General features: G+C 42.3%; 2 protein-coding genes across 3 annotated transcripts in view; both read right to left on the minus strand.

The window, feature by feature from the left end:
- The window catches only part of prkcba (protein kinase C, beta a), a 28,297-nt gene extending 20,402 nt beyond the window's left edge, over nt 1–7,895 (minus strand). The window contains exons 1-2 of one of the 2 annotated variants that reach the window (XM_053615446.1): nt 7,272–7,895; nt 3,545–3,576 (exon numbers count right to left, since the gene is read on the minus strand). In XM_053615446.1, the coding sequence (XP_053471421.1) occupies nt 3,545–3,576; nt 7,272–7,432 (193 nt within the window). In that variant the 5' untranslated portion in view covers nt 7,433–7,895. The remainder of the gene's footprint in view (nt 1–3,544; nt 3,577–7,271) is intronic. The other variant, XM_053615445.1, reaches the window with a different exon arrangement.
- A 5,902-nt stretch (nt 7,896–13,797) lies between these two features.
- On the minus strand, nt 13,798–17,669 carry tlr2 (toll-like receptor 2). The gene is given in 3 exon segments (XM_053615444.1): nt 13,798–14,322; nt 14,325–16,528; nt 17,458–17,669. Coding segments are annotated over 2 exon segments (2,445 nt in total). The 5' UTR covers nt 16,528; nt 17,458–17,669; the 3' UTR covers nt 13,798–14,080.
- Nucleotides 17,670–24,000: the final 6,331 nt, after the last annotated feature.

Genomic DNA, 24,000 nt, shown 5'->3' on the forward strand with positions numbered 1-24,000 from the left:
CCGGGGTGTGCACACTTCAGGCTGGTGGTGGCGGTGTAATGCTGTGGGGAATGTTTTCTTGTCACACACTGAAACCCTTCAAACCAATCCAGCATCGTCTGGATTTACCATCTTATAACGGGTATTCCTGAAGCACGGTAACGCCACAAAGTCGTCTCAAACCGGTTCCATGAGTTCAGTGGCTTCCCCAGAGCACCGCTGGGGCGTGGTAGAACGGGAGATAAACGTTCAGCTGACAAATCTTCACAACTTGTGTGATGTCAACATGGAGCAGAACATCCTCAAAGGAACGCAACACCGTGCGGTCCAGTCTTCTCTCTCTAAGCATTTGTTTTAGAAACACTTTATCAGACTACTGTATATTTATCAAACCAGACACAGTCTCTTCACTAATAATAAAGACCTGACCTAACCTACTTACGACCAAAAAAAGTCTTTAACACGCTGAGCCATTTTATTTGTCACGATATCAGATTCTCACTGGCTCTGTACCACCACTCCCATTTCCCCAAATCCCTCGTTCTCTCCGTTCGGCCACTTCCTCATTCTCTCACGCGTTCTGTACCTGTTCTGACTCGTAATCCAGAGCTATTCAAAGCAGACTTGTAGGACATTTTGTCACAGGTACTCGAGTCAAACGCGCCATTTTATATATATCCAAAAAGCACAAAAATAAACCACAAGACACAACAGTCTTTTTAGCTGCACATCTAATAAGCACTCGTAAACCATTTACTCATTTATGTTTTATACAAAAATATTCCTTCTGCATGGTGGCATATTAGGGCCTGCGAGATAGGGCTGGGGGATATGATGATATGTTTTTATTAAATAGAAAAGTCTATCGGAGCTGAACCAGATCCTGTCAGAGCTGAATCAAATCCAATCAGAGCTGAATCGAATCCTGTCATAGCTGAATCGAATCCTGCCAGAGCTGAATCGAATCCTATAGGAGCTGAATCGAATCCTACAGGAGCTGAATCTTGATTCTATAGGAGCTGAATCGGATCCTGTCAGAACTGAATTGAATCCTGCCAGAGCTGAATCGGATCCTATAGGAGCTGAATCAAATCCTGTCAGAACTGAATTGAATCCTGCCAGAGCTGAATCGGATCCTATAGGAGCTGAATCAAATCCTGTCAGAACTGAATTGAATTCTGCCAGAGCTGAATCGGATCCTATAGGAGCTGAACCAAATCTTGTCAGAGCTGAATCGAAATCCTGTCAGCGCTGAATTGAATCCCGTCAGAGCTGAGTCGAATCCTGTCAGGACTCAGTCAAATCCTATTAGAGTCAAATCACATCCTAGTGGTGCTGAATCAAATCCTATCAGAGCTGAGTCGAATCCTGTCAGAGCTGAATCGAATCCTATAGGAGCTGAATTGAATCCTGTCAGAGCTGAATTGAATCCCGTCAGAGCTGAGTCGAATCCTGTCAGGACTCAGTCAAATCCTATTAGAGTCAAATCACATCCTAGTGGTGCTGAATCAAATCCTATCAGAGCTGAGTCGAATCCTGTCAGAGCTGAATCGAATCCTATAGGAGCTGAATTGAATCCTGTCAGAGCTGAATTGAATCCCGTCAGAGTTGAGTCGAATCCTGTTGGTACTCAGTCAAATCCTATTAGAGTCAAATCACATCCTAGTCGTGCTGAATCAAATCCTATCAGAGCTGAGTCAAATACTGCCAGAGCTGAGTCAAATACTGCCAGAGCTGAATCGAATCCTATATGAGCTGAACTGAATCCTGTATGAGCTGAATCGATTCTTATTAGAGCCAAATCACATCCTAGCGTTGCTGAATTGAATCCTATCAGAGCTAATTCAAATTCTGCCAGAGCTGGATCAAATCCAATAGAAGCTGAATAAATCCAATAGGAGCTGAATCGATTACTGTAGGAGCTGAATCGATTACTGTAAGAGCTGAGTCGAATCCTGTAAGAGCTGAATCGAATCCTATAGGAGCTGAATGGAATCCTATAGGAGCTGAATCGAATGCTGTCACAGCTGAATTGAATCCTACAGGAGCTGAATTGAATCCTATAGGAGCTGAATCGAATCCTATAGGAGTTGAATCGAATCCTATAGGAGCTGAATCGAATCCTATAGGAGCTGAATCGAATCCTATAGGAGCTGAATCGAATGCTGTCAGAGCTGAATCGAATCCAATAGGAGCTGTAGTGAATTGAGTAGTGAGTAGTGAATTGAAGAGCATCAGATCTTTACCTGTCTAACCGTATCGTTATTGTCTCGTGTACTACACACCGTACTGTCTGACAGAGCGAGATTCACAACCCCTGGATTTCCCATTTGAAGGTGCAAAATATTTCACTGCAAGACAAACGTTAATTAAATAAAAGAATAGATTTTTGTTGCCAGAACATGTAGAACTTCATCTGAAATTACATCTGCAGGTCTTCTGGGATGCGTCTCTGTCTTTCTATTTAAAAGAGGACATTATTTAAAAACTGTGGCATTTTTACGATCAGTTAGTGAAACAGTATCCGTACAATAAAATATTCTGGCTAGCTGCCGAGTTCTGCAACCAAATTCTCCCTGCACTGCTGCTGAGGCTGAGCCTGAGCCTGGGACTGGACATTTGCCTGGGAAATGAAGTGGTGAATAACTGTTGTGGTTCTGTTAGAGTGCTAACACACACACACACACACACACACACAGAGCAGTGAAAGTGACACATACTGCATGCGTGTGTTTGGGAAAGCAGTGAATTATTAACCTTGTGCTGTGTGTGAACTTTACTGATGGAGTCGAGTTGAGATTTGAAATTTTTAAAACTTCAGTCTCTTTAAAATCACAAACCTGCAGCAGGATTAAAGACGCCCAAGATTTTGGAATGAAACGGACACGATGTATTTTCTCTTTGGATAACCATTTCCTACATTACCCACAATGCTGTTCTGATAGAGGTGCAGTGGTATTTAACCCTGACTTCATCATCTTTACCTACACATAGTGAGCGATGCAGCAGTGCTTTAGTGCTTTAGTCTGTCCATCTCTCTCTCTCTCTCTCTCTCTCTCTCTCTCTCTCTCTCTCACCTCCTGCAATCTGCTCCAACACATCAGCTTCCAAAGCTTCAAATTTCACACAGGAACATCCCCAACACAGGACTTCATCAGGGGGAAAAGTGGAAGGTTTTAGACTGGACAAGTCCATCACCAGACCTTCACCCAACTGAGCATTTACTTCAAGACTGATCTGTTCCTATACTTTTGCTCACCTAAAAATGGTGTGTTCTGATACAGAAGGTTGTGTGTTTCATGTTGTGTAACACGTCTAGACGTAAACACCAGGAAACAAAAACTGAAATCCTGAACTCTCGTCTCATCTCCATCTTCTGATCTCAAACCCAGACGTCTTCGGTGTTCCGCACACGCTAATGACCCGGTCTCGTGACACTACCCGTCTCTCTCCTACACTACCCGTCTCTCTCCCACACTACCCGTCTCTCTCTTTCGCTCTTTCTCCCTCACACTCATACACACACACACACACTCAACTGTCAATCATTCATCCTGTGTCTTACCTTGGCACTGGAAGCCCTGCTTACCAAAACCCCTGCAAGAGAAACGAGGGAGTTAGATTTCAGCACGTACTGTTCTCTCTCTCTCTCTCACACATACACACACAATAGAAGAAACCTTAAAGTTCTTATAACTGAGGGTTTCGCTTTCTATACCCTCAATAGCAAGATTGAATCTCTAACCAGTCAAAGACACGGTCTGTAGCAAGGTTCTCTGTAGAACACACAGGAAACCCTTGAGAAACTCTCTCGCGTAAACCCTCTGGTGTAAACCTTTGCTGGTAAACCTTCGTAAACCCCCTCCTGTAAACCCTCTGGTGTACACACCCTCCTGTAAACTCTTTCGTAAACCCCCTCCTGTAAACCCTCTGGTGTAAACGCCCTCCTGTAAACTCCTTCATAAACCCCCTCCATAAATCCTCTGGTGTAAACACCCTCCTGTAAACCCTCTGGTGTAAACCCCCTCCTGTAAACTCTTTCGTAAACCCCCTCCTGTAAACCCTCTGGTGTAAACCCCCTCCTGTAAACTCTTTCGTAAACCCCTTCCTGTAAACCCTCTGGTGTAAACCCCCTCCTGTAAACCCTCTGGTGTAAACGCCCTCCTGTAAACTCTTTCATAAACCCCCTCCTGTAAACTCTTTCATAAACCCCCTCCTGTAAACCCTCTGGTGTAAACCCCCTCCTGTAAACTCTATCGTAAACCCCCTCCTGTAAACTCTCATAAACCCCCTCCTGTAAACCCTCTGGTGTAAACCCCCTCCTGCAAATCCTCTGGTGTAAACCCCCTCCTGTAAACTCCTTCATAAACCCCCTCCTGTAAACTCTTTCGTAACCCCCCTCCTGTAAACTCTTTCGTAAACCCCCTCCTGTAAACCCTCTGGTGTAAACCCCCTCCTGTAAACTCTTTCGTAAACCCCCTCCTGTAAACCCTCTGGTGTAAACCCCCTCCTGTAAACCCTCTGGTGTAAACCCCCTCCTGTAAACTCTTTCGTAAACCCCCTCCTGTAAACCCTCTGGTGTAAACCCCCTCCTGTAAACTCTTTCGTAAACCCCCTCCTGTAAACTCTCATAAACCCCCTCCTGTAAACCCTCTGGCGTAAACCCCCTCCTGTAAATCCTCTGGTGTAAACCCCCTCCTGTAAACTCTTTCGTAAACCCCCTCCTGTAAATCCTCTGGTGTAAACCCCCTCCTGTAAATCCTCTGGTGTAAACCCCCTCCTGTAAACTCTTTCGTAAACCCCCTCCTGTAAATCCTCTGGTGTAAACCCCCTCCTGTAAACCCTCTGGTGTAAACCCCCTCCTGTAAACTCTTTCATAAACCCCCTCCTGTAAACCCTCTGGTGTAAACCCCCTCCTGTAAACTCTTTCGTAAACCCCCTCCTGTAAACTCTCATAAACCCCCTCCTGTAAACCCTCTGGCGTAAACCCCCTCCTGTAAATCCTCTGGTGTAAACCCCCTCCTGTAAACTCTTTCGTAAACCCCCTCCTGTAAATCCTCTGGTGTAAACCCCCTCCTGTAAATCCTCTGGTGTAAACCCCCTCCTGTAAACCCTCTGGTGTAACCCCCCTCCTGTAAACCCTCTGGCGTAAACCCCCTCCTGTAAATCCTCTGGTGTAAACCCCCTCCTGTAAACTCTTTCGTAAACCCCCTCCTGTAAATCCTCTGGTGTAAACCCCCTCCTGTAAATCCTCTGGTGTAAACCCTCTCCTGCAAACCCTCTGGTGTAAACCCTCTCCTGTAAACCCTCTGGTGTAAACCCTCTGGTGTAAACCCTCTGGTGTAAACCCCCTCCTGTAAACCCTCTGATGTAAACCCCCTCCTGTAAACCCTCTGGTGTAAACCCCCTCCTGTAAACCCTCTGGTGTAACCCCCCTCCTGTAAATCCTCTGGTGTAAACCCCCTCCTGTAAATCCTCTGGTGTAAACCCCCTCCTGTAAACTCTTTCGTAAACCCCCTCCTGTAAACCCTCTGGTGTAAACCCCCTCCTGTAAACTCTATCGTAAACCCCCTCCTGTAAACCCTCTGGTGTAAACCCTCTGGTGTAAACCCCCTCCTGTAAACCCTCTGGTGTAAACCCCCTCCTGTAAACTCTATCGTAAACCCCCTCCTGTAAACCCTCTGGTGTAAACCCCCTCCTGTAAACCCTCTGGTGTAAACCCTCTCCTGTAAACCCTCTGGTGTAAACCCTCTGGTGTAAACCCCCTCCTGTAAACCCTCTGGTGTAAACCCCCTCCTGTAAACTCTCTGGTGTAAACCCCCTCCTGTAAACCCTCTGATGTAAACCCCCTCCTGTAAACCCTCTGGTGTAAACCCTCTGGTGTAAACCCCCTCCTGTAAACCCTCTGGTGTAAACCCCCTCCTGTAAACCCTCTGGTGTAAACCCCCTCCTGTAAACTCTATCGTAAACCCCCTCCTGTAAACCCTCTGGTGTAAACCCCCTCCTGTAAACCCTCTGGTGTAAACCCCCTCCTGTAAACCCTCTGGTGTAAACCCTCTCCTGTAAACCCCCTCCTGTAAACCCTCTGGTGTAAACCCCCTGGTGTAAACCCCCTCCTATAAACCCTCTGGTGTAAACCCCCTCCTGTAAACCCTCTGGTGTAAACCCCCTCCTGTAAACCCTCTGGTGTAAACCCTCTGGTGTAAACCCCCTCCTGTAAACCCTCTGGTGTAAACCCTCTGGTGTAAAGGATCCTAGTATCAGAAAGTTTAGCTTTCAATACAATTTCTGAAGAAGAACCTGTTTATGAACATATAATCATTATCCAAAGAGAACCCGTCTGCTGTAAGGTTTTACACAGAACCTCTACATTACGGAAAGTTTGCTTTCGTTTAAATGTCTGAGAAGAACCTGAGTCCAAACCATCCAAAGAACTCCAGACAAACCCTCGGTTTTAAAGTTCTACATAAAGAACCCCACACAAAGAGAACACAGAACAGAGATTCTACATAGAACCTTACATTACAGGGTGTAGCTTTTATTACATTTTCCAATTAGACCCTCCTTATGAAGCTAGAACCGTTCAGCAAAGAACCTTTGAGAAACCCTGCTGTGTATGTAATGCAGATCTATAACTCACTCTCACACACACACACACACACACACACACACACACACACAGCCAGATGTTTGACCCGTCTGTGCGCAAGATAAGAGAAGACGAGCATGCAGCTACAGGTCTCTGTAACGTGTGTGTGTGTGTGTGTGTGTGTGTGTGCGTGGGTGGATGTGTGTGTGTTACGCTATGAGTCGATCCGATGTTTAAAAAAAATCGCGAACCATTAAAAAAAAATTGTTCGGTGGTGCAAACCGCAGTGCAGAAGCGCGAGATCATTTCTCCATCCTGTTCCGCCTGCACGAGCGCTCTTCGTGTAGCGACACTGCAGATGTGACATGGCGCGCGCTAACGATCAGGTGTGATTTGTTTTGGGGTTCTGGATTTAATTCATTAATTACATTTTTACATCGCGCGTGTCAGCTGTGCGTGTGGAGTGTGTGAGGGTCACACATATAGCACGGGCAGCTCATGCGCGCTCACGCATACCGCGCGCGCACACACACACACACACACACACACACACACGAATGCAAAAAGACTTAAAAAAAAAAAAAAAAAAAGAGACCAATACGCATACGAACGCCCGTCATAGCACGCGCACGCACATACTGTGAACGACCAAAGAAGGCAGTGAAACACACACACACACACACACACAGCAGAGCTCGCTCACCAGATGAAGTCGGTGCAGTGGCTGCAGAAGGTGGGCTGCTTGAAGAAGCGCGCGATGAACTTGTGGTCCTTCACTTCGTGCACGTTTTTCTGCCGCAGCGCGCCCTGTCTCGCGAAACCGCGCGCGCCCCCCGCATCATTGTCCATTCCTGGGTCGGCCATGTCCAGAATGTTTACTTATAAAAAAGAGAGAGAAAGAGAGAGAGAGAGAGGCCGGGATGTGATTCTCGATGCCCCGAAAATCTCCGTTCGAAGGCAGAGAGCAGCTCCGCTGCTCCGGATCGCGCTCCGCTTCCCGGTTAGGCGAAAGCTCCGCCCCTTCCCTCCTTCTCTTTCACCGTGGTTGGCTAAAAAAAAACAGAAACCACGCCCCGTTTTGTATACGAAAACATCCGAAGAATGATGTATTTTGTTGTCGTTGTTGTTGTTTTTACAAATGTTCAGGTCTCAAAATGCGCACTCCCGTCTGTTGAATAGTGCACTGACTAACGGCCAAACCTGCACACTTCCGCACGAGACAGTATATCAAAATAGTTCACTACCTCACTAGAGCACACTTCCGCACTAGATAGTGTCTCAGAATAGTGCACTACGGCTTACTTCCACTGCCATAGTATTTTCATTTCGCTTAGCATTTTGTCTGTCTGTCTGTCTGTCTGTCTTATATAGTGTGTGCATTACCTAATGGGATGCTGTGCGTACAAGTGTACCACTGTACTAAATAGAACAGTAGTGTAGTAGTGAAGGAATGTCAGTGCTTATGGTGGTGAGATGATTAGTACAGAGTTATGTGGAACACAGTTTATTGCCCACCAGGTGGCGTAGTATTCTAGCTTTAATTAATCTCTCTCTCTCTCTCTCTCTCTCTCTCTCTGTCCACAGTGTTTCAAAATACTGTAGTATACTATGCACTATGTAATGGGCCGACTTGCATACTTCCACACTAAATACTATGCTAAAATAGTGCACTAAATAATGGGAAAACAGTATACTTCTACACTAGATGGTTAGGAAAATCGGCATACTTCCATACTAGGTAGGATGCCAGAATAATGCACTTGATTGCAGGCAAACCTGCATAATTCCATGCTAGATAGTATATCAAATCAGTGCACTAATAAAATGGGCATACAGCATACTTCAACACTACACAGTGTGCCAGAACGGTGCACTAGATGAGGGGGCAAACCTGCATATGTCTACACTAGATAGTATTAAAATTAGTGCACTACCTAATGGGAAAATAGCATACAGTACTTCCACACTAGACAGTGTGTGAATATAGTGCACTTGATTGTAGAAAAACCTGCATACTTCCCTTCTAGATAATATATCATAATACTGCACTGAATGTAGAGCAAATTGCATACTTCCATACTAGGTAGTGTGTCAAAAATAGTGCACTAGATGGTGAGCAAACTACGTACTCCTACACTTGATAGTGTGCCAAAATAGTGCACTAGATGTTAAGTCAACTATATACTTCTACACTTGATAGTGTGTCAAAATAGTGCACTAGATGGTGAGCAAACTACGTACTTCTACACTTGATAGTGTGCCAAAATAGTGCACTAGATGGTGAGCAAACTACGTACTTCTACACTTGATAGTGTGCCAAAATAGTGCACTAGATGGTGAGCAAACTACGTACTTCTACACTTGATAGTGTGCCAAAATAGTGCACTAGATGGTGAGCAAACTACGTACTTCTACACTTGATAGTGTGTCAAAATAGTGCACTAGATGGTGAGCAAACTACGTACTTCTACACTCGATAGTGTGCCAAAATAGTGCACTAGATGGTGAGCAAACTACGTACTTCTACACTCGACAGTGTGCCAAAATAGTGCACTAGATGGTGAGCAAACTACGTACTTCTACACTCGACAGTGTGCCAAAATAGTGCACTAGATGCTGAGCAAACTACGTATTTCTACACTCGATAGTGTGCCAAAATAGTGCACTAGATGGTGAGCAAACTACGTACTTCTACACTTGATATTGTGCTAAAATAGTGCACTAGATGTTAAGCAAACTACGTACTTCTACACTCGATAGTGTGCCAAAATAGTGCACTAGATGTTAAGTCAACTATATACTTCTACACTTGATAGTGTGTCAAAATAGTGCACCAGATGGTGAGCAAACTACGTACTTCTACACTTGATAGTGTGTCAAAATAGTGCACTAGATGGTGAGCAAACTACGTACTTCTACAATCGATAGTGTGCCAAAATAGTGCACTAGATGTTAAGCAAACTACGTACTTCTACACTCGATAGTGTGCTAAAATAGTGCACTAGATGTTAAGCAAACTACGTATTTCTACACTCGATAGTGTGCCAAAATAGTGCACTAGATGTTGAGCAAACTACGTACTTCTACACTCGATAGTGTGTCAAAATAGTGCACTAGATGTTGAGCAAACTACGTACTTCTACACTCGATAGTGTGTCAAAATAGTGCACTAGATGTTAAGCAAACTACGTACTTCTACACTCGATAGTGTGTCAAAATAGTGCACTAGATGGTGAGCAAACTACGTATTTCTACACTTGATAGTGTGCCAAAATAGTGCACTAGATGGTGAGCAAGCTATGTACTTCTACACTCGATAGTGTGCCAAAATAGTGCACTAGATGTTAAGCAAACTACGTACTTCTACACTCGATAGTGTGTCAAAATAGTGCACTAGATGGTGAGCAAACTACGTACTTCTACACTTGATAGTGTGCCAAAATAGTGCACTAGATGGTGAGCAAACTACGTATTTATACACTTGATAGCGTGCTAAAATAGTGCACTAGATGTTAAGCAAACTACGTATTTATACACTTGATAGGGTGTCAAAATAGTGCACTAGATGTTAAGCAAACTACGTATTTATACACTTGATAGGGTGTCAAAATAGTGCACTAGATGTTAAGCAAACTACGTACTTCTACACTCGATAGTGTGTCAAAATAGTGCACTAGATGGTGAGCAAACTACGTACTTCTACACTCGATATTGTGTTAAAATAGTGCACTAGATGTTAAGCAAACTACGTACTTCTACACTCGATAGTGTGTCAAAATAGTGCACTAGATGTTGAGCAAACTACGTACTTCTACACTCGATAGTGTGTCAAAATAGTGCACTAGATGTTGAGCAAACTACGTACTTCTACACTCGATAGTGTGTCAAAATAGTGCACTAGATGGTGAGCAAACTACGTACTTCTACACTCGATATTGTGTTAAAATAGTGCACTAGATGTTAAGCAAACTACGTACTTCTACACTCGATATTGTGCTAAAATAGTGCACTGGATGTTAAGCAAACTACGTACTTCTACACTCGATAGTGTGCCAAAATAGTGCACTAGATGGTGAGCAAACTACGTACTTCTACACTTGATAGCGTGCCAAAATAGTGCACTAGATGGTGAGCAAACTACGTACTTCTACACTTGATAGTGTGCCAAAATAGTGCACTAGATGTTAAGCAAACTACGTACTTCTACACTCAATAGTGTGCTAAAATAGTGCACTAGATGTTAAGCAAACTACGTATTTCTACACTCGATAGTGTGCCAAAATAGTGTACTAGATGGTGAGCAAACTACGTACTTCTACACTCGATAGTGTGTCAAAATAGTGCACTAGATGTTGAGCAAACTACGTACTTCTACACTCGATAGTGTGTCAAAATAGTGCACTAGATGTTGAGCAAACTACGTACTTCTACACTCGATAGTGTGTCAAAATAGTGCACTAGATGGTGAGCAAACTACATACTTCTACACTCGATATTGTGTTAAAATAGTGCACTAGATGTTAAGCAAACTACGTACTTCTACACTCGATATTGTGCTAAAATAGTGCACTAGATGTTAAGCAAACTACGTACTTCTACACTTGATAGCGTGCCAAAATAGTGCACTAGATGGTGAGCAAACTACGTACTTCTACACTTGATAGTGTGCCAAAATAGTGCACTAGATGTTAAGCAAACTACGTACTTCTACACTCGATATTGTGCTAAAATAGTGCACTAGATGTTAAGCAAACTACGTATTTCTACACTCGATAGTGTGCCAAAATAGTGTACTAGATGGTGAGCAAACTACGTACTTCTACACTCGATAGTGTGTCAAAATAGTGCACTAGATGGTGAGCAAACTACGTACTTCTACACTCGATAGTGTGTCAAAATAGTGCACTAGATGGTGAGCAAACTACGTATTTCTACACTCATTAGTGTGTCAAAATAGTGCACTAGATGTTAAGCAAACTACGTACTTCTACACTCAATAGTGTGCTAAAATAGTGCCCTAGATGCTAAGCAAACTACGTACTTCTACACTCAATAGTGTGCTAAAATAGTGCCCTAGATGTTAAGCAAACTACGTATTTCTACACTCGATAGTGTGCCAAAATAGTGTACTAGATGGTGAGCAAACTACGTACTTCTACACTCGATAGTGTGTCAAAATAGTGCACTAGATGGTGAGCAAACTACGTATTTCTACACTCATTAGTGTGCCAAAATAGTGCACTAGATGGTGAGCAAACTACGTACTTCTACACTCGATAGGGTGTCAAAATAGTGCACTAGATGTTAAGCAAACTACGTATTTATACACTTGATAGTGTGTCAAAATAGTGCACTAGATGTTAAGCAAACTACGTACTTCTACACTTGATAGTGTGCCAAAATAGTGCACTAGATGTTAAGCAAACTACGTACTTCTACACTCGATATTGTGCTAAAATAGTGCACTAGATGTTAAGCAAACTACGTATTTCTACACTCGATAGTGTGCCAAAATAGTGTACTAGATGGTGAGCAAACTACGTACTTCTACACTCGATAGTGTGTCAAAATAGTGCACTAGATGGTGAGCAAACTACGTACTTCTACACTCGATAGTGTGTCAAAATAGTGCACTAGATGGTGAGCAAACTACGTATTTCTACACTCATTAGTGTGTCAAAATAGTGCACTAGATGTTAAGCAAACTACGTACTTCTACACTCAATAGTGTGCTAAAATAGTGCCCTAGATGCTAAGCAAACTACGTACTTCTACACTCAATAGTGTGCTAAAATAGTGCCCTAGATGTTAAGCAAACTACGTATTTCTACACTCGATAGTGTGCCAAAATAGTGTACTAGATGGTGAGCAAACTACGTACTTCTACACTCGATAGTGTGTCAAAATAGTGCACTAGATGGTGAGCAAACTACGTATTTCTACACTCATTAGTGTGCCAAAATAGTGCACTAGATGGTGAGCAAACTACGTACTTCTACACTCGATAGGGTGTCAAAATAGTGCACTAGATGTTAAGCAAACTACGTATTTATACACTTGATAGTGTGTCAAAATAGTGCACTAGATGTTAAGCAAACTACGTACTTCTACACTTGATAGTGTGCCAAAATAGTGCACTAGATGTTAAGCAAACTACGTACTTCTACACTTGATAGTGTGCCAAAATAGTGCACTAGATGTTAAGCAAACTACGTACTTCTACACTCGATATTGTGCTAAAATAGTGCACTAGATGTTAAGCAAACTACGTATTTATACACTTGATAGTGTGTCAAAATAGTGCACTAGATGTTAAGCAAACTACGTACTTCTACACTTGATAGTGTGCCAAAATAGTGCACTAGATGTTAAGCAAACTACGTACTTCTACACTTGATAGTGTGCCAAAATAGTGCACTAGATGTTAAGCAAACTACGTACTTCTACACTCGATATTGTGCTAAAATAGTGCACTAGATGTTAAGCAAACTACGTATTTCTACACTCGATAGTGTGCCAAAATAGTGTACTAGATGGTGAGCAAACTACGTACTTCTACACTCGATAGTGTGTCAAAATAGTGCACTAGATGGTGAGCAAACTACGTACTTCTACACTCGATAGTGTGTCAAAATAGTGCACTAGATGGTGAGCAAACTACGTACTTCTACACTCGATAGTGTGTCAAAATAGTGCACTAGATGGTGAGCAAACTACGTATTTCTACACTCATTAGTGTGTCAAAATAGTGCACTAGATGTTAAGCAAACTACGTACTTCTACACTCAATAGTGTGCTAAAATAGTGCCCTAGATGCTAAGCAAACTACGTACTTCTACACTCAATAGTGTGCTAAAATAGTGCCCTAGATGTTAAGCAAACTACGTATTTCTACACTCGATAGTGTGCCAAAATAGTGTACTAGATGGTGAGCAAACTACGTACTTCTACACTCGATAGTGTGTCAAAATAGTGCACTAGATGGTGAGCAAACTACGTATTTCTACACTCATTAGTGTGCCAAAATAGTGCACTAGATGGTGAGCAAACTACGTACTTCTACACTCGATAGGGTGTCAAAATAGTGCACTAGATGTTAAGCAAACTACGTATTTATACACTTGATAGTGTGTCAAAATAGTGCACTAGATGTTAACACGTGAATTAAAACTGCAATGTAAATCATATTAAAATAAAAGAGACTACAATTCTAACTATCATGTAGAATTTACCACTGAGGAAATAACAGAAGAATTACTCATAAGGTGTGTGTGTGTGTGTGTGTGTGTGAGTGTGAGTGTGTGTGTGTGTGTGTGTGGTATGTTCTCTATTTTATGAGGAAGCTGACAATAAAAGGAAAGCCCCTGTTGCAAACGATCCTTAAATGGATAAAAGGTTTCTTTATTGAGAGCCGATCTGAATCAGATTTGAGACAGAGGTTGAGTCTAAATTTGAGATAAGTCTAATCTTTACATTAGATTAAACTGTAGAATTCTTCTACATTGACATCATTCAGAACCTTAATTCTGGACAAAATGAAATGCAGAATCGGTGTCCGATCTGACGAAGGCGCGCCCCGTGACGGATCAGCGGTGCTCCCTCTTGAGCGCAGCTCGGAGGTTCTGCCAGAATACCTCTCGCTTTTCTTCGTCGTGAGGCCACTCGAGGTACGTGGTGGAGTTCATGATTTTGCGCAGCTTGCAGAAACGCTTGGGAATCGTCTCCTTGGCGATCGGCTCCAGCAGGATCAGGACGGCCGAATCGTTGTGCTCGTCGACGATCCGGAAATGCGAGAAGTCCAGCTCGTAGCGGCACCACTCGCTCGTCACGAAGTTCTCCGACAGGACGAAGAGAGTCCGGTGGCTACTTTCTATGGACTCGATGATGTTGTCGACGATCCAGCGGCCGGGAAGGAAGTCTCGCTTGTGAAGACACAGAGTGACCGGAGGTTCCGAACTCTCTAACTTCGGCACTAGGATTTCTTCGACCCACTCCGCGTCGTGCTGGCTGTACGATACGAAAGCATCGTAGCAGAGATCGGCGCCTCTGCTGCGTACGGCCGGTTTACTTTTCGCTTTTAACCACGCCAACGTCATCTGTAGATACCATAAGACGTGAAGCTTGTAGCAGGTGACCCCAATGGCGATTAGGACGAGAACGATCACAGAGCAGAGCACGGATACGGACAGGATCATGTGGCACTCGAAGACTGACAGCCGGGCGTTATCGACCGTACGGCCCCTTAACGTGAAAGGAGAGTCACACACGTAGGAACGATGTCCGTCCCTCAGAGTGATCAAGTGGTCAATACGACCTGTAAAGAACTCTACAAAGTCACAGCTGCAAACAAAATTGTTCCGACCAGCTTCCAAGACCTGGAGAGACTGGAACGCCATCAGGTCGCTTTTATTGAACATGTTCAACGTGTTGCTTTGAATGAGCAACGTCCATAGGCTTGGAAACCATCCACCTTCCGGGAGCGAAATGAACCTGTTCCCTGTAAGCCAGAGCTCCATGAGGTTGGGAAGATGCTGGTGGAACTCCGAGAGGTAATTTTGGCTCAAATCCAGAACGGTCAGGCTCACAGGTAGGCACGGAGTTATGCGATGAAGTTTTGTAGCAGAGAGATTCATAAACCTGAGACTCGCAGGCCAACTGCAACTCTCTGGCATCTTCAGAAAGTCATTGTGACTCACGTCTAGTGACGTAAGCCTGTGGAGACGTGTGACCAGGCGGGACACGAGGTGGAGGGATTTCAGCGAGTTGTGACTGACGTTGAGCGTGTGCAGATCGCGCATCTTGCAGTCACCGTCGCACAAGGATTCCTGAATGGTGATATCTGATAGGAGATTTTGGCTCAAGTCCAAGTACTCCACCTTTTGTAGAAAATAGGTGGTGCTGCAGGGAATAACGAAAACGGTGGCATTGACGACGGAGATCTTGGTGAGGTGCTTCAACAGAAACGCTAACTGTATCATGCTGCTGAATCTGAAGAAGCCCTGGATTTCTACGTTGCGGAGGAACAGTGTGTGCAGGTTTTCGAAGTGTGTCCACCGTGCTTTTTCCCACGAACCCTTGCCTACGAGATGGATATCCTCAAGACCGAGGTATGACATCGGCGAGCCGTCTAAAACTTCTAGAAGGTGGGTGACTCCCTCATCAGTCGTGCTTGTGTTTTGAAAGGTCAGCCGTCTGGTACAGCCTTCTCTGACCTCTTTAAAGGGTTGTATGGGTTCTCTTGTCTCCAGCGAAACATCTCTGACGGTCAGTGATGTCTCAGGGTGAGAAACGTCTCGAAGGATCTTTGATACGAGCGCCGGATCATCCTGAAACAACCCCTGAAGGCTGAGAGAAACCACCCTGATGGGTTGAGCTGTCTTGAAACTTCCGCTCTCGTAGGAGCTTAACTTTCCGCCGACAAACGTCAGCTCATCCAGCTGTCTGATCTTATTCAACATGTTCCGTCTGACGTGCTCGATCGAAGGGTTGCCGAATCGTAACGTCCTCAGTGCAGGATTCTCAACAAACTGGAACAGGCCGACGGATCCCAAGGTCGTGTATCGGTTTCCCAAGATGTTCAGATGTTTCAGAGACCGAAGCGAAGAGAACCACAGCGAAGAAATGTTTTCCAGTTCATTGAACGACAGATCGAGTTCTTCCAGTTTGCTCTGGGAATGAAACGCGTCTTTGTGGATCGCGCTGAGCTCGTTCTCCTGCAGCTTCAACGTTCTCAGCGCCGTGTACGCGGTCAGATCCATCTTAGTAATGGACTCAATCTCGTTGAAGGACACGTCGAGGGAAAGAACGTTGGCGGGAACTATGGGTACCCTGTGGAGAGTCTTTGCAGAACAGTTGCAGAAGTGATCTTCGTCGCATTCGTAACAGTTTGGTCTCTCAGAGGTCTGAGCGTGAGTCCAAGCCAGGCTTAAACAGATCACTACGGACAGTGACAACTTCATCCTGCAAAAAAAAAACCCAAAACAAAATAGGTGTTGTATGAAGGGAAAGGTCACTTCAGTAACGTACGGCTTTTCCATACGGTGTCTTGCATAAGTATTTACTCCCCTCTTGACTGTCCCACATTCTGTAGTGATACAACCTGGAGCTGAAACGGAACGGAAACTTTTCACTTGATAATAAACAATTACATCATTAGCGCATTCATTAGTAGCCTTAAGTTTGTTGAGTTTATTCCGGGCCAGATTAGAACCTCTAATGGGACCGGATCCGGCACACAGGCCTTGGCATAAAGTGTTTCTCCATATATATATATATATATATATATATATATATATGTACATCATATAATTACAATACCTTAATTTCTTTACAATCACAATTACAATTAACAAGAATCCTAATCCTAAAATCTTTAGGAAAAGATTCCAAAAGTTCCTGCTAAGTGATTTAAAAATAAAAAGAATATTTTTTTGTGTATTTTTTTTTAATGACATGCTCGAGTTCATGAATGATTATCAAAGCAAAAAAAAAAAAAGATCGGATGGATAGGGATATAGTCAAAGTTATACGCAAGATTTCAGAATTAGCGTCGGAAATGAAAACCTGTTTTTGTGCCATTTCTATTCGAATCCTTTTACCGTGTTAATCCAGTGACAAAATTCTAAATATATCTTGATGATTCGTTTAGATTTAAACGCATTTAATTAAGGGTTAGAACACTTTTATGAGAAGAACATAATCACGTACTATATGATATATAAACAATATAAACACATTACATATTTAACTGGAAGAAATGTTATGATTAGTAATGAGTTAAAACAGTCATAAACTAGTGTAGGTAACCTTTTATATCCCGATGACGGTTTTTTAACTGCAAAAAAACAAACCAACCCAGAAATAGTTTATCATGTAGTTAAGTGTGTTACCTGATTGCTGTCTTGTCTTATGAGTGTTGTTCCTGAGAGAAGCTCAGAACATCAGCCTGAAATCAAATTTGCATCACAGGAAGAATCAAAACTTCTCAAAAATCCCCCAAGAACCCCACAGAGATTAAATAATCAGGCTAGCTCTTATCCAGTAAATGGAAGTTTAAAATAAGCTTTTCTCGTGTTTTTAACACCATGAAAACCTTTTTGTTATTGTTCTAAATTTGTGATATGGTGAGTCACTTCACTTCACTGCTCTACAGTTTGAGGATTTGAAAAGAGGATTTGAAAAGAGACACTTGGCTAATCAGGAGTCACGCACAACCATCACAACCAACTAAAGGAAAGATCACTGTGCTTTTAATACACAGGGATCACTGAACGTACAAAACAAAACAAAACACAGTGGTGTAAACATCAGAAAACACACCGATAAGAGGAAATAGTAATCATTCGCAATTTTACAAATGAACCCCACACTACCTGGCTAACTAACTAACTTTGCCGAATTCCACTGGGGTTTCACTAACTTGCTTGGATTGTTAGCTAGCTATCTCAAGCTAATTCATACTGTACGCAGTAAGCTAGCTAGCACGACTGCGTCCAGCACACTAGCGTGAGCGTTTGCAATAGTCGGCAGCAGCACTTAGCACGCTTTATATTTAACACTATGACTACCGAACATCGATGTGACGTTTAATAGAGGGTAAAACATAACATCAAAAGATCTGGCTAGCACTACTCTAGTTCTCTCGGCTACGCTAATGGTTTACTCGTACCTGTTTCTGCAGCTGGGATTTTGTCTCGTATATCATATAATTAGCAGATCACTACGACACCGTTTCTTTTGAAGCATTTTACACTGAAGATAAATGGGGACAGAGATGTACTGCGTAGAATTGTTTTTGTCGCTAAATTATTCTGTATTTAGCGTTACTGAACGATATTGAGGGGAAAAAAGCTGGCTAAAGTAAACCAAACCAGATTACTACATTCACCCTGCGCTAAGATGGACTCTTAGCTTACTCTAACTGTACGTCGTGTATTAAAGCCTGACTTTAATTGTGTTAAGTGTACTTAACTTATTCCACCACAGTGGGTTTTAATCCGTTTTTATTTGAAACACACCGAAAACATGGGTGTATAAAAATAATAATATACTTAACTATCTATATTTCAGCACGTTTTACAGCGATACATGCAACAGACTCTCGTTTTTTTATGTTCATAATTAAACAGTGTTTGAATAGAGTACTTACTGTATTCGCATTTTTGAAATAAAGTTTTATAAAATTCACTTTTTAAAAAAAAAATGGACTTGAAAGTGGATTTAGTTAAAGCGTTCTTAATAAATACAATATTAATAGCATATTTTTAAAAAAATATTGAATATGTATAAAAATATATATAAAAAGTATATATTTATACATATTACAAACATAATTTTATTTCAAGTATAATTGCTAGAATGCGAGATTGATATATATATTTATATATATATATCGCATTTTTTCATCCGTATTTAGAAATAAAATTGTGAACGTTTAGTTTTAGCGTTTGTTCCGTCAGTAAAAGAGAAAGACGGATTATTAATGATGGAGGTCTGTGTAAAAGCTGGGTTTGAAAAGATGAAAAACAGGAAGTAAAACTTTGTGGTCAGTAATTTCTTCTGGCACAAACGACACGATTTGTTTTTTTTGTTTTGTTTTTTTTACTTCCAGAACAAATCACAGTGCTCTCGCTGCCTTCATTCGCGTTTATCTTCCTACATTGTAAAAGTAGCTTTAAATAGTCATTTGGTTTTATTCTTACTGATACTAATATCATGGATAATCTGTAACACGGTTTAAACCATGACCTGAGCTGAGAAAACCGGTTTGGAAAACTGTGTTACGGTCCGGAATTCTTGATTATGTCTGGACTGGCTTCTTATCGGTCATTTTACAGACACGCCCCCCAATGCCCCTTCACTCCGCCCACATGTCAGTCTGAAATTGGTACACTACTTAATAATCGACCACAAAACAATGTAAAACTATGAAAATTAGCTTGATTTGGACACCACCGATCACCTACAGGACATACACCAGGGAATCACTTCGCAATAGCCAACAACACACAAGAATAATGTTAAGACACACACACACACACACCACTAAATTAAACACCCGTACACATGACCAAAGTTGGTGTTATTCATATTAACGAACTCAACCAACATTCCAACTGCAACCCTTCCATTCCGCACCACTCTCGAACCACCATCCTGATAAGTACCATGTCCATGTTGCGTCTACTGTCTTGTCTGTTGTTTTGTCTCATCGCCTGTGCTGTCTGTTACGTCCTACACACACCCCTCACCCACACTAACCCTTAAATATGCAGTGCAACACATCCACGAATATGAATGAAGTAAAATAAATAATGTCTCAATGGTTCCTCAAAAAGGGGAAATTGGTGGTGGGCAAAAAACAACAAGAACAACAAGAACAACAAGAAGAACAACAAGAAGATGATCCAATGAGTCCGAGATTGGAAAATCTCCCAAACCTGACCTCTCTATTTTGTCGTTTTCTGACTTTTTGTTCTTTACAGGCTTTATTTATTGGCCATATGGTCACATACACTGGCTCTATAAGAGTAAAGCAACCAAAATATGATACTTTAGGTAGACTTTAATGGAATACATGGATTATTAAACTTGATTTTTGTGTCAAATAAGCCAAGATCGAGACATTATATATGTATATATTTTACATTTTAAGTATTTTGTTGCTCCGGTTAATCTATAATGGAATGCTTCGTCCATCATTATGCTGAAAATGAAACTGCATCAGACTGCATTGCCTTCTGGACAGATTTAGCTCCTGAAGAGGTCTGCGGTTATGAACATTTGACCTCTTCGGCCTCTGAGAGAGATCCTCTTTACTCTGGGAGGAAATGGTTAGAGAAACTCAACAGGGCACGTTAGGAAAAAACACCAGATGATGGAATATGCGGAATTTAAAAGAATCGAATTAAAAATATACTTGGACAGATTTATAAAAACGGTTCTAGTGGGTTTGCTCGTTATTGTAAGAAGATGGCATTAGTCTTCAGTCAGATTATATCTAGCATAAGTAGAATCAGGTTGCTAGGCTAATCGGGTCTTTTTTTCTTTTTGTCTAAATAGGTGAATATGTTCTTTAGCCTGAAGTCTATCCCGGGAACTTTCAGTTATTAATTCATAAAGATAATGCACAGATATAAGACAAGAAGGATGAAGTGTGTGTGTGTGTGTGTGTGTGTGAGTGTGTGTGTGTGTATAAAAAAATCAGTCAGTTCTCATTATTAAGATGTTATGACCTCTGGTGGTTGGTGGAGGAATTACAAGTCAATGATGTGATGGAACTCATCAGTACTGTAGTTATTTACATTTACATTTACATTTACATTTATTTATTTAGCAGATGCTTTTATCCAAAGCGACTTAAATATGAGGAAATACAAGCAAAGCGATATATCAAGCAGAGAACAATACAACTAGTGCTACCATACAAGATCCATTAATTGAGTTCCAGAAGAGCAAAGTGCGCAGAGTAGAGGTGTAAGTGCGAGAGTAGGTGTTTTTTGTTTTTTAAAAGATAATATGGGGTTGGAGTTTTAGGGATTAGTTAAGTGCTCACGGAAGAGTCTTTAGCTGTTTTTTGAAGATGGTGAGAGATTCTGTGGTCCGGATTGAGGTTGGAAGTTCATTCCACCACTGAGGAACAGTTAGTGTGAAGGTTCTGGAAAGGGACCTTGAGCCCTGCTGAGTGGGAACTACTAAGCGTCGGTCATTGAGTGATCGCAGATTGCGTGACGGAATGTAAGCCTTCAGGAGAGAGTTGAGGTAGGAGGGCGCTGTTCCAGACAAGGTCTTGTACATGATCATAAAGGCCTTGAATTTGATGCAGGCGGCTACAGGAAGCCTGTAGTGGGAGATAAGGAGGGGTGTGACATGGGTTCTCTTGGGCTGGTGGAATATGAGGCGTAATGCTGCATTCTGAATCATCTGAAGGGGTTTGATGGAGCTGCTGGGAGACCCGAGAGAAGTGCATTGCAGTAGTCTAGTTTTGATATGACAAGAACCTGGACTAGTATCTGTGTGGCCTGTTCGGTGAGGTAGGGTCTGATTTTCTTGATGTTGTACAGGATGAACCTACAGGACTGTCCAGTTGTTGAGATGTGATCTGTAAAGGTCAGGCTGTCATCAAATGTCACCCCAAGGTTCCTGGCCGTCCTGGTTGGCTTGAGTGTGGTCGAGCCGAGCTGTACAGTGAGGTTGTGGTTGATGTCAGACAGGCAAGCAGAAATTCCTTCAGAGACAGATGGATCATCAGACTGGAAGGACAAATAGAGCTGGGTGTCATCAGCATAGCAATGATATATAGCAAAACATCAGTGTGAAACACAACTATAATTTAATAAAAGATTTATGCATCAGGAAGAAACATGGCGCCCTCTTGTGGTGTGAAAAGAATAGGAGCTGTAATTTATGTCAGTGGTTTTCAAAGTGGGGGCCTCCGGGGGGCGCCCGGGGGGCCTCAACAATTTGGTGTGAAAAATAAATTCTCACTCTCAGACAACCACACACACACACACACACACACACACACACACACACACAATCAATTCTTAATATAATGTAATGTAAAGATGTAAGATGTAATTATTAATTAAAAAAAGGGGGATATATTCAGAAGTCTGTATTTTTAATGTGTTTTAAAGACATCTTGCAAAAGTTAATGCTGGAAAAGTTTGGGAACCCCTGATTTATGTAACTAAATTAGGTAACTAATGTCAGAAAATCGTGATGAAGCGGCGTTCACGAAGCGTTCTACGAAGCGAGGAGAAAGGCTAACCCAAAACACTGGTAACACAAATTTACTCTCTTTTCCCTCAGTTCTCTCAAATTTCCCTCAATTCTCAATTCCTCAATTCCCTCACAAGCCTCTCGTCTGTCCTGAAGATGTCGAAAAAACGTGAAGTTACAGTTTCACCTCTGACTGTTACAAAGCCCTGACACTGGAGACTCTTTCCGTACACATTGCATAAATAAATGTCTCCTTACAGAAAACTCTGCCACACAAATCCCCATGAACGAGCCGTTACTACGGAAACGATCACGTATTAGAATCTGAAACGCTGTGAAAGCCGCTGTTCTGATTCAAAAACCGCACTGTGGTGTAATGACCTGCAGCACCTGGCCGAAATTTGGCATAATCGAGAAGCACCAACGTGCCACAGGAACATCATCCAACACCCAAAGAGGAAGTGGTGAGGATGTCAGGAAACATTAAGCGGGTCAGTACGAATTTCAGTAAGTCTTGTTCCGGCGTATTTCGAAATGATCAACGCACTCAAAAAGAAACTTCAATTAAAACCCCAGGCGTTAAAACACAAACTGACTGAGCCGTGTAATATTCTCAGTCCAGTTCAGTGGGGAATTCACACATTTGTACATAGAACATTGAACAAACCATTCCTCAGGTCAGCTGGACAGGAAGTATTCTTTTAAGAACAACACTTTACACATTCTGGGCAAACACTAAGGCATCTGGTTTCAAAATGCTCCCTCCTTTGGAATTAGGAAAGCGTTCACCAATCGACTCAAAGCCAAACTGAACCGTGGCACAGAACTAATGGAACAACCAAAACACTTGGGGTTGTGCAGTTATATGAAAATAATCAACAACGGGATGGAGTTACTGTTACCACTAAAAAGTAGATTCTTTTCCAGTAACAGAACGAGTGTTTATTCCTCTTATACCACAAAAACAATTCCAATATTTAATTTCATGTAGCTGCAAGCAGCGTTTAAGGGGGCCAAGCACTTTTTGGCTCCACCCTTTAGCGACAAGGCACTGGGACAATCAGCACGTTTTCCCTAAGGAGATCTACTAAATGTAATGCCAATATGTCAAGCCAGTACGTTACTAAGATATGACCTCATTTCCTGTTTGGTATCGCTGTGTTACAAAGTTTTTTCAATGCGTTTTTCAACACAATGGTTCAAACGTCAAAGATTAGCCGAGGTTCGTGTTTGAAGTCACACAAATCACAAATTGTAACATTAAGAAGCCACCAGGAAATCGTCAGAACGAAGAACGTCAGATGTAACGAGCAGTTTTACTCGTTTGTGAATTATAGCACCCCCTACAGGTGAGTTTAACTAAATCTTCTAGGAGTTCTTTTAAGAATATGATCCACATACAAAGTTTCAGCTGAAGAGATCACACTGACACCGAGATACGCACTCACTTCCTGTTTCTCCACTTGGCCGTCAAATTCTCTGCGCATCACAGACGACACGTCCCGCATATTCAAATAACAAGAAGCGGGTTGTTGGTTTTTTCACGGTTGATCTCACAGCCCTCGTTGTGAGCCATGATGCATGAGCAGAAGCGGAAAAAACCCCAAAACAGAACAGGTTTTGTTAAAACCTAAAACAAATCACAAATTTGTCACAAATCAGCACCTTCCATGAAATGAAGAAATCAGTTGATTCTTCGCTGGATATGC

The sequence above is a fragment of the Ictalurus furcatus genome, chromosome 26 (genome assembly GCF_023375685.1).
Source record: "Ictalurus furcatus strain D&B chromosome 26, Billie_1.0, whole genome shotgun sequence".
NCBI classification, from domain to species: domain Eukaryota; kingdom Metazoa; phylum Chordata; class Actinopteri; order Siluriformes; family Ictaluridae; genus Ictalurus; species Ictalurus furcatus.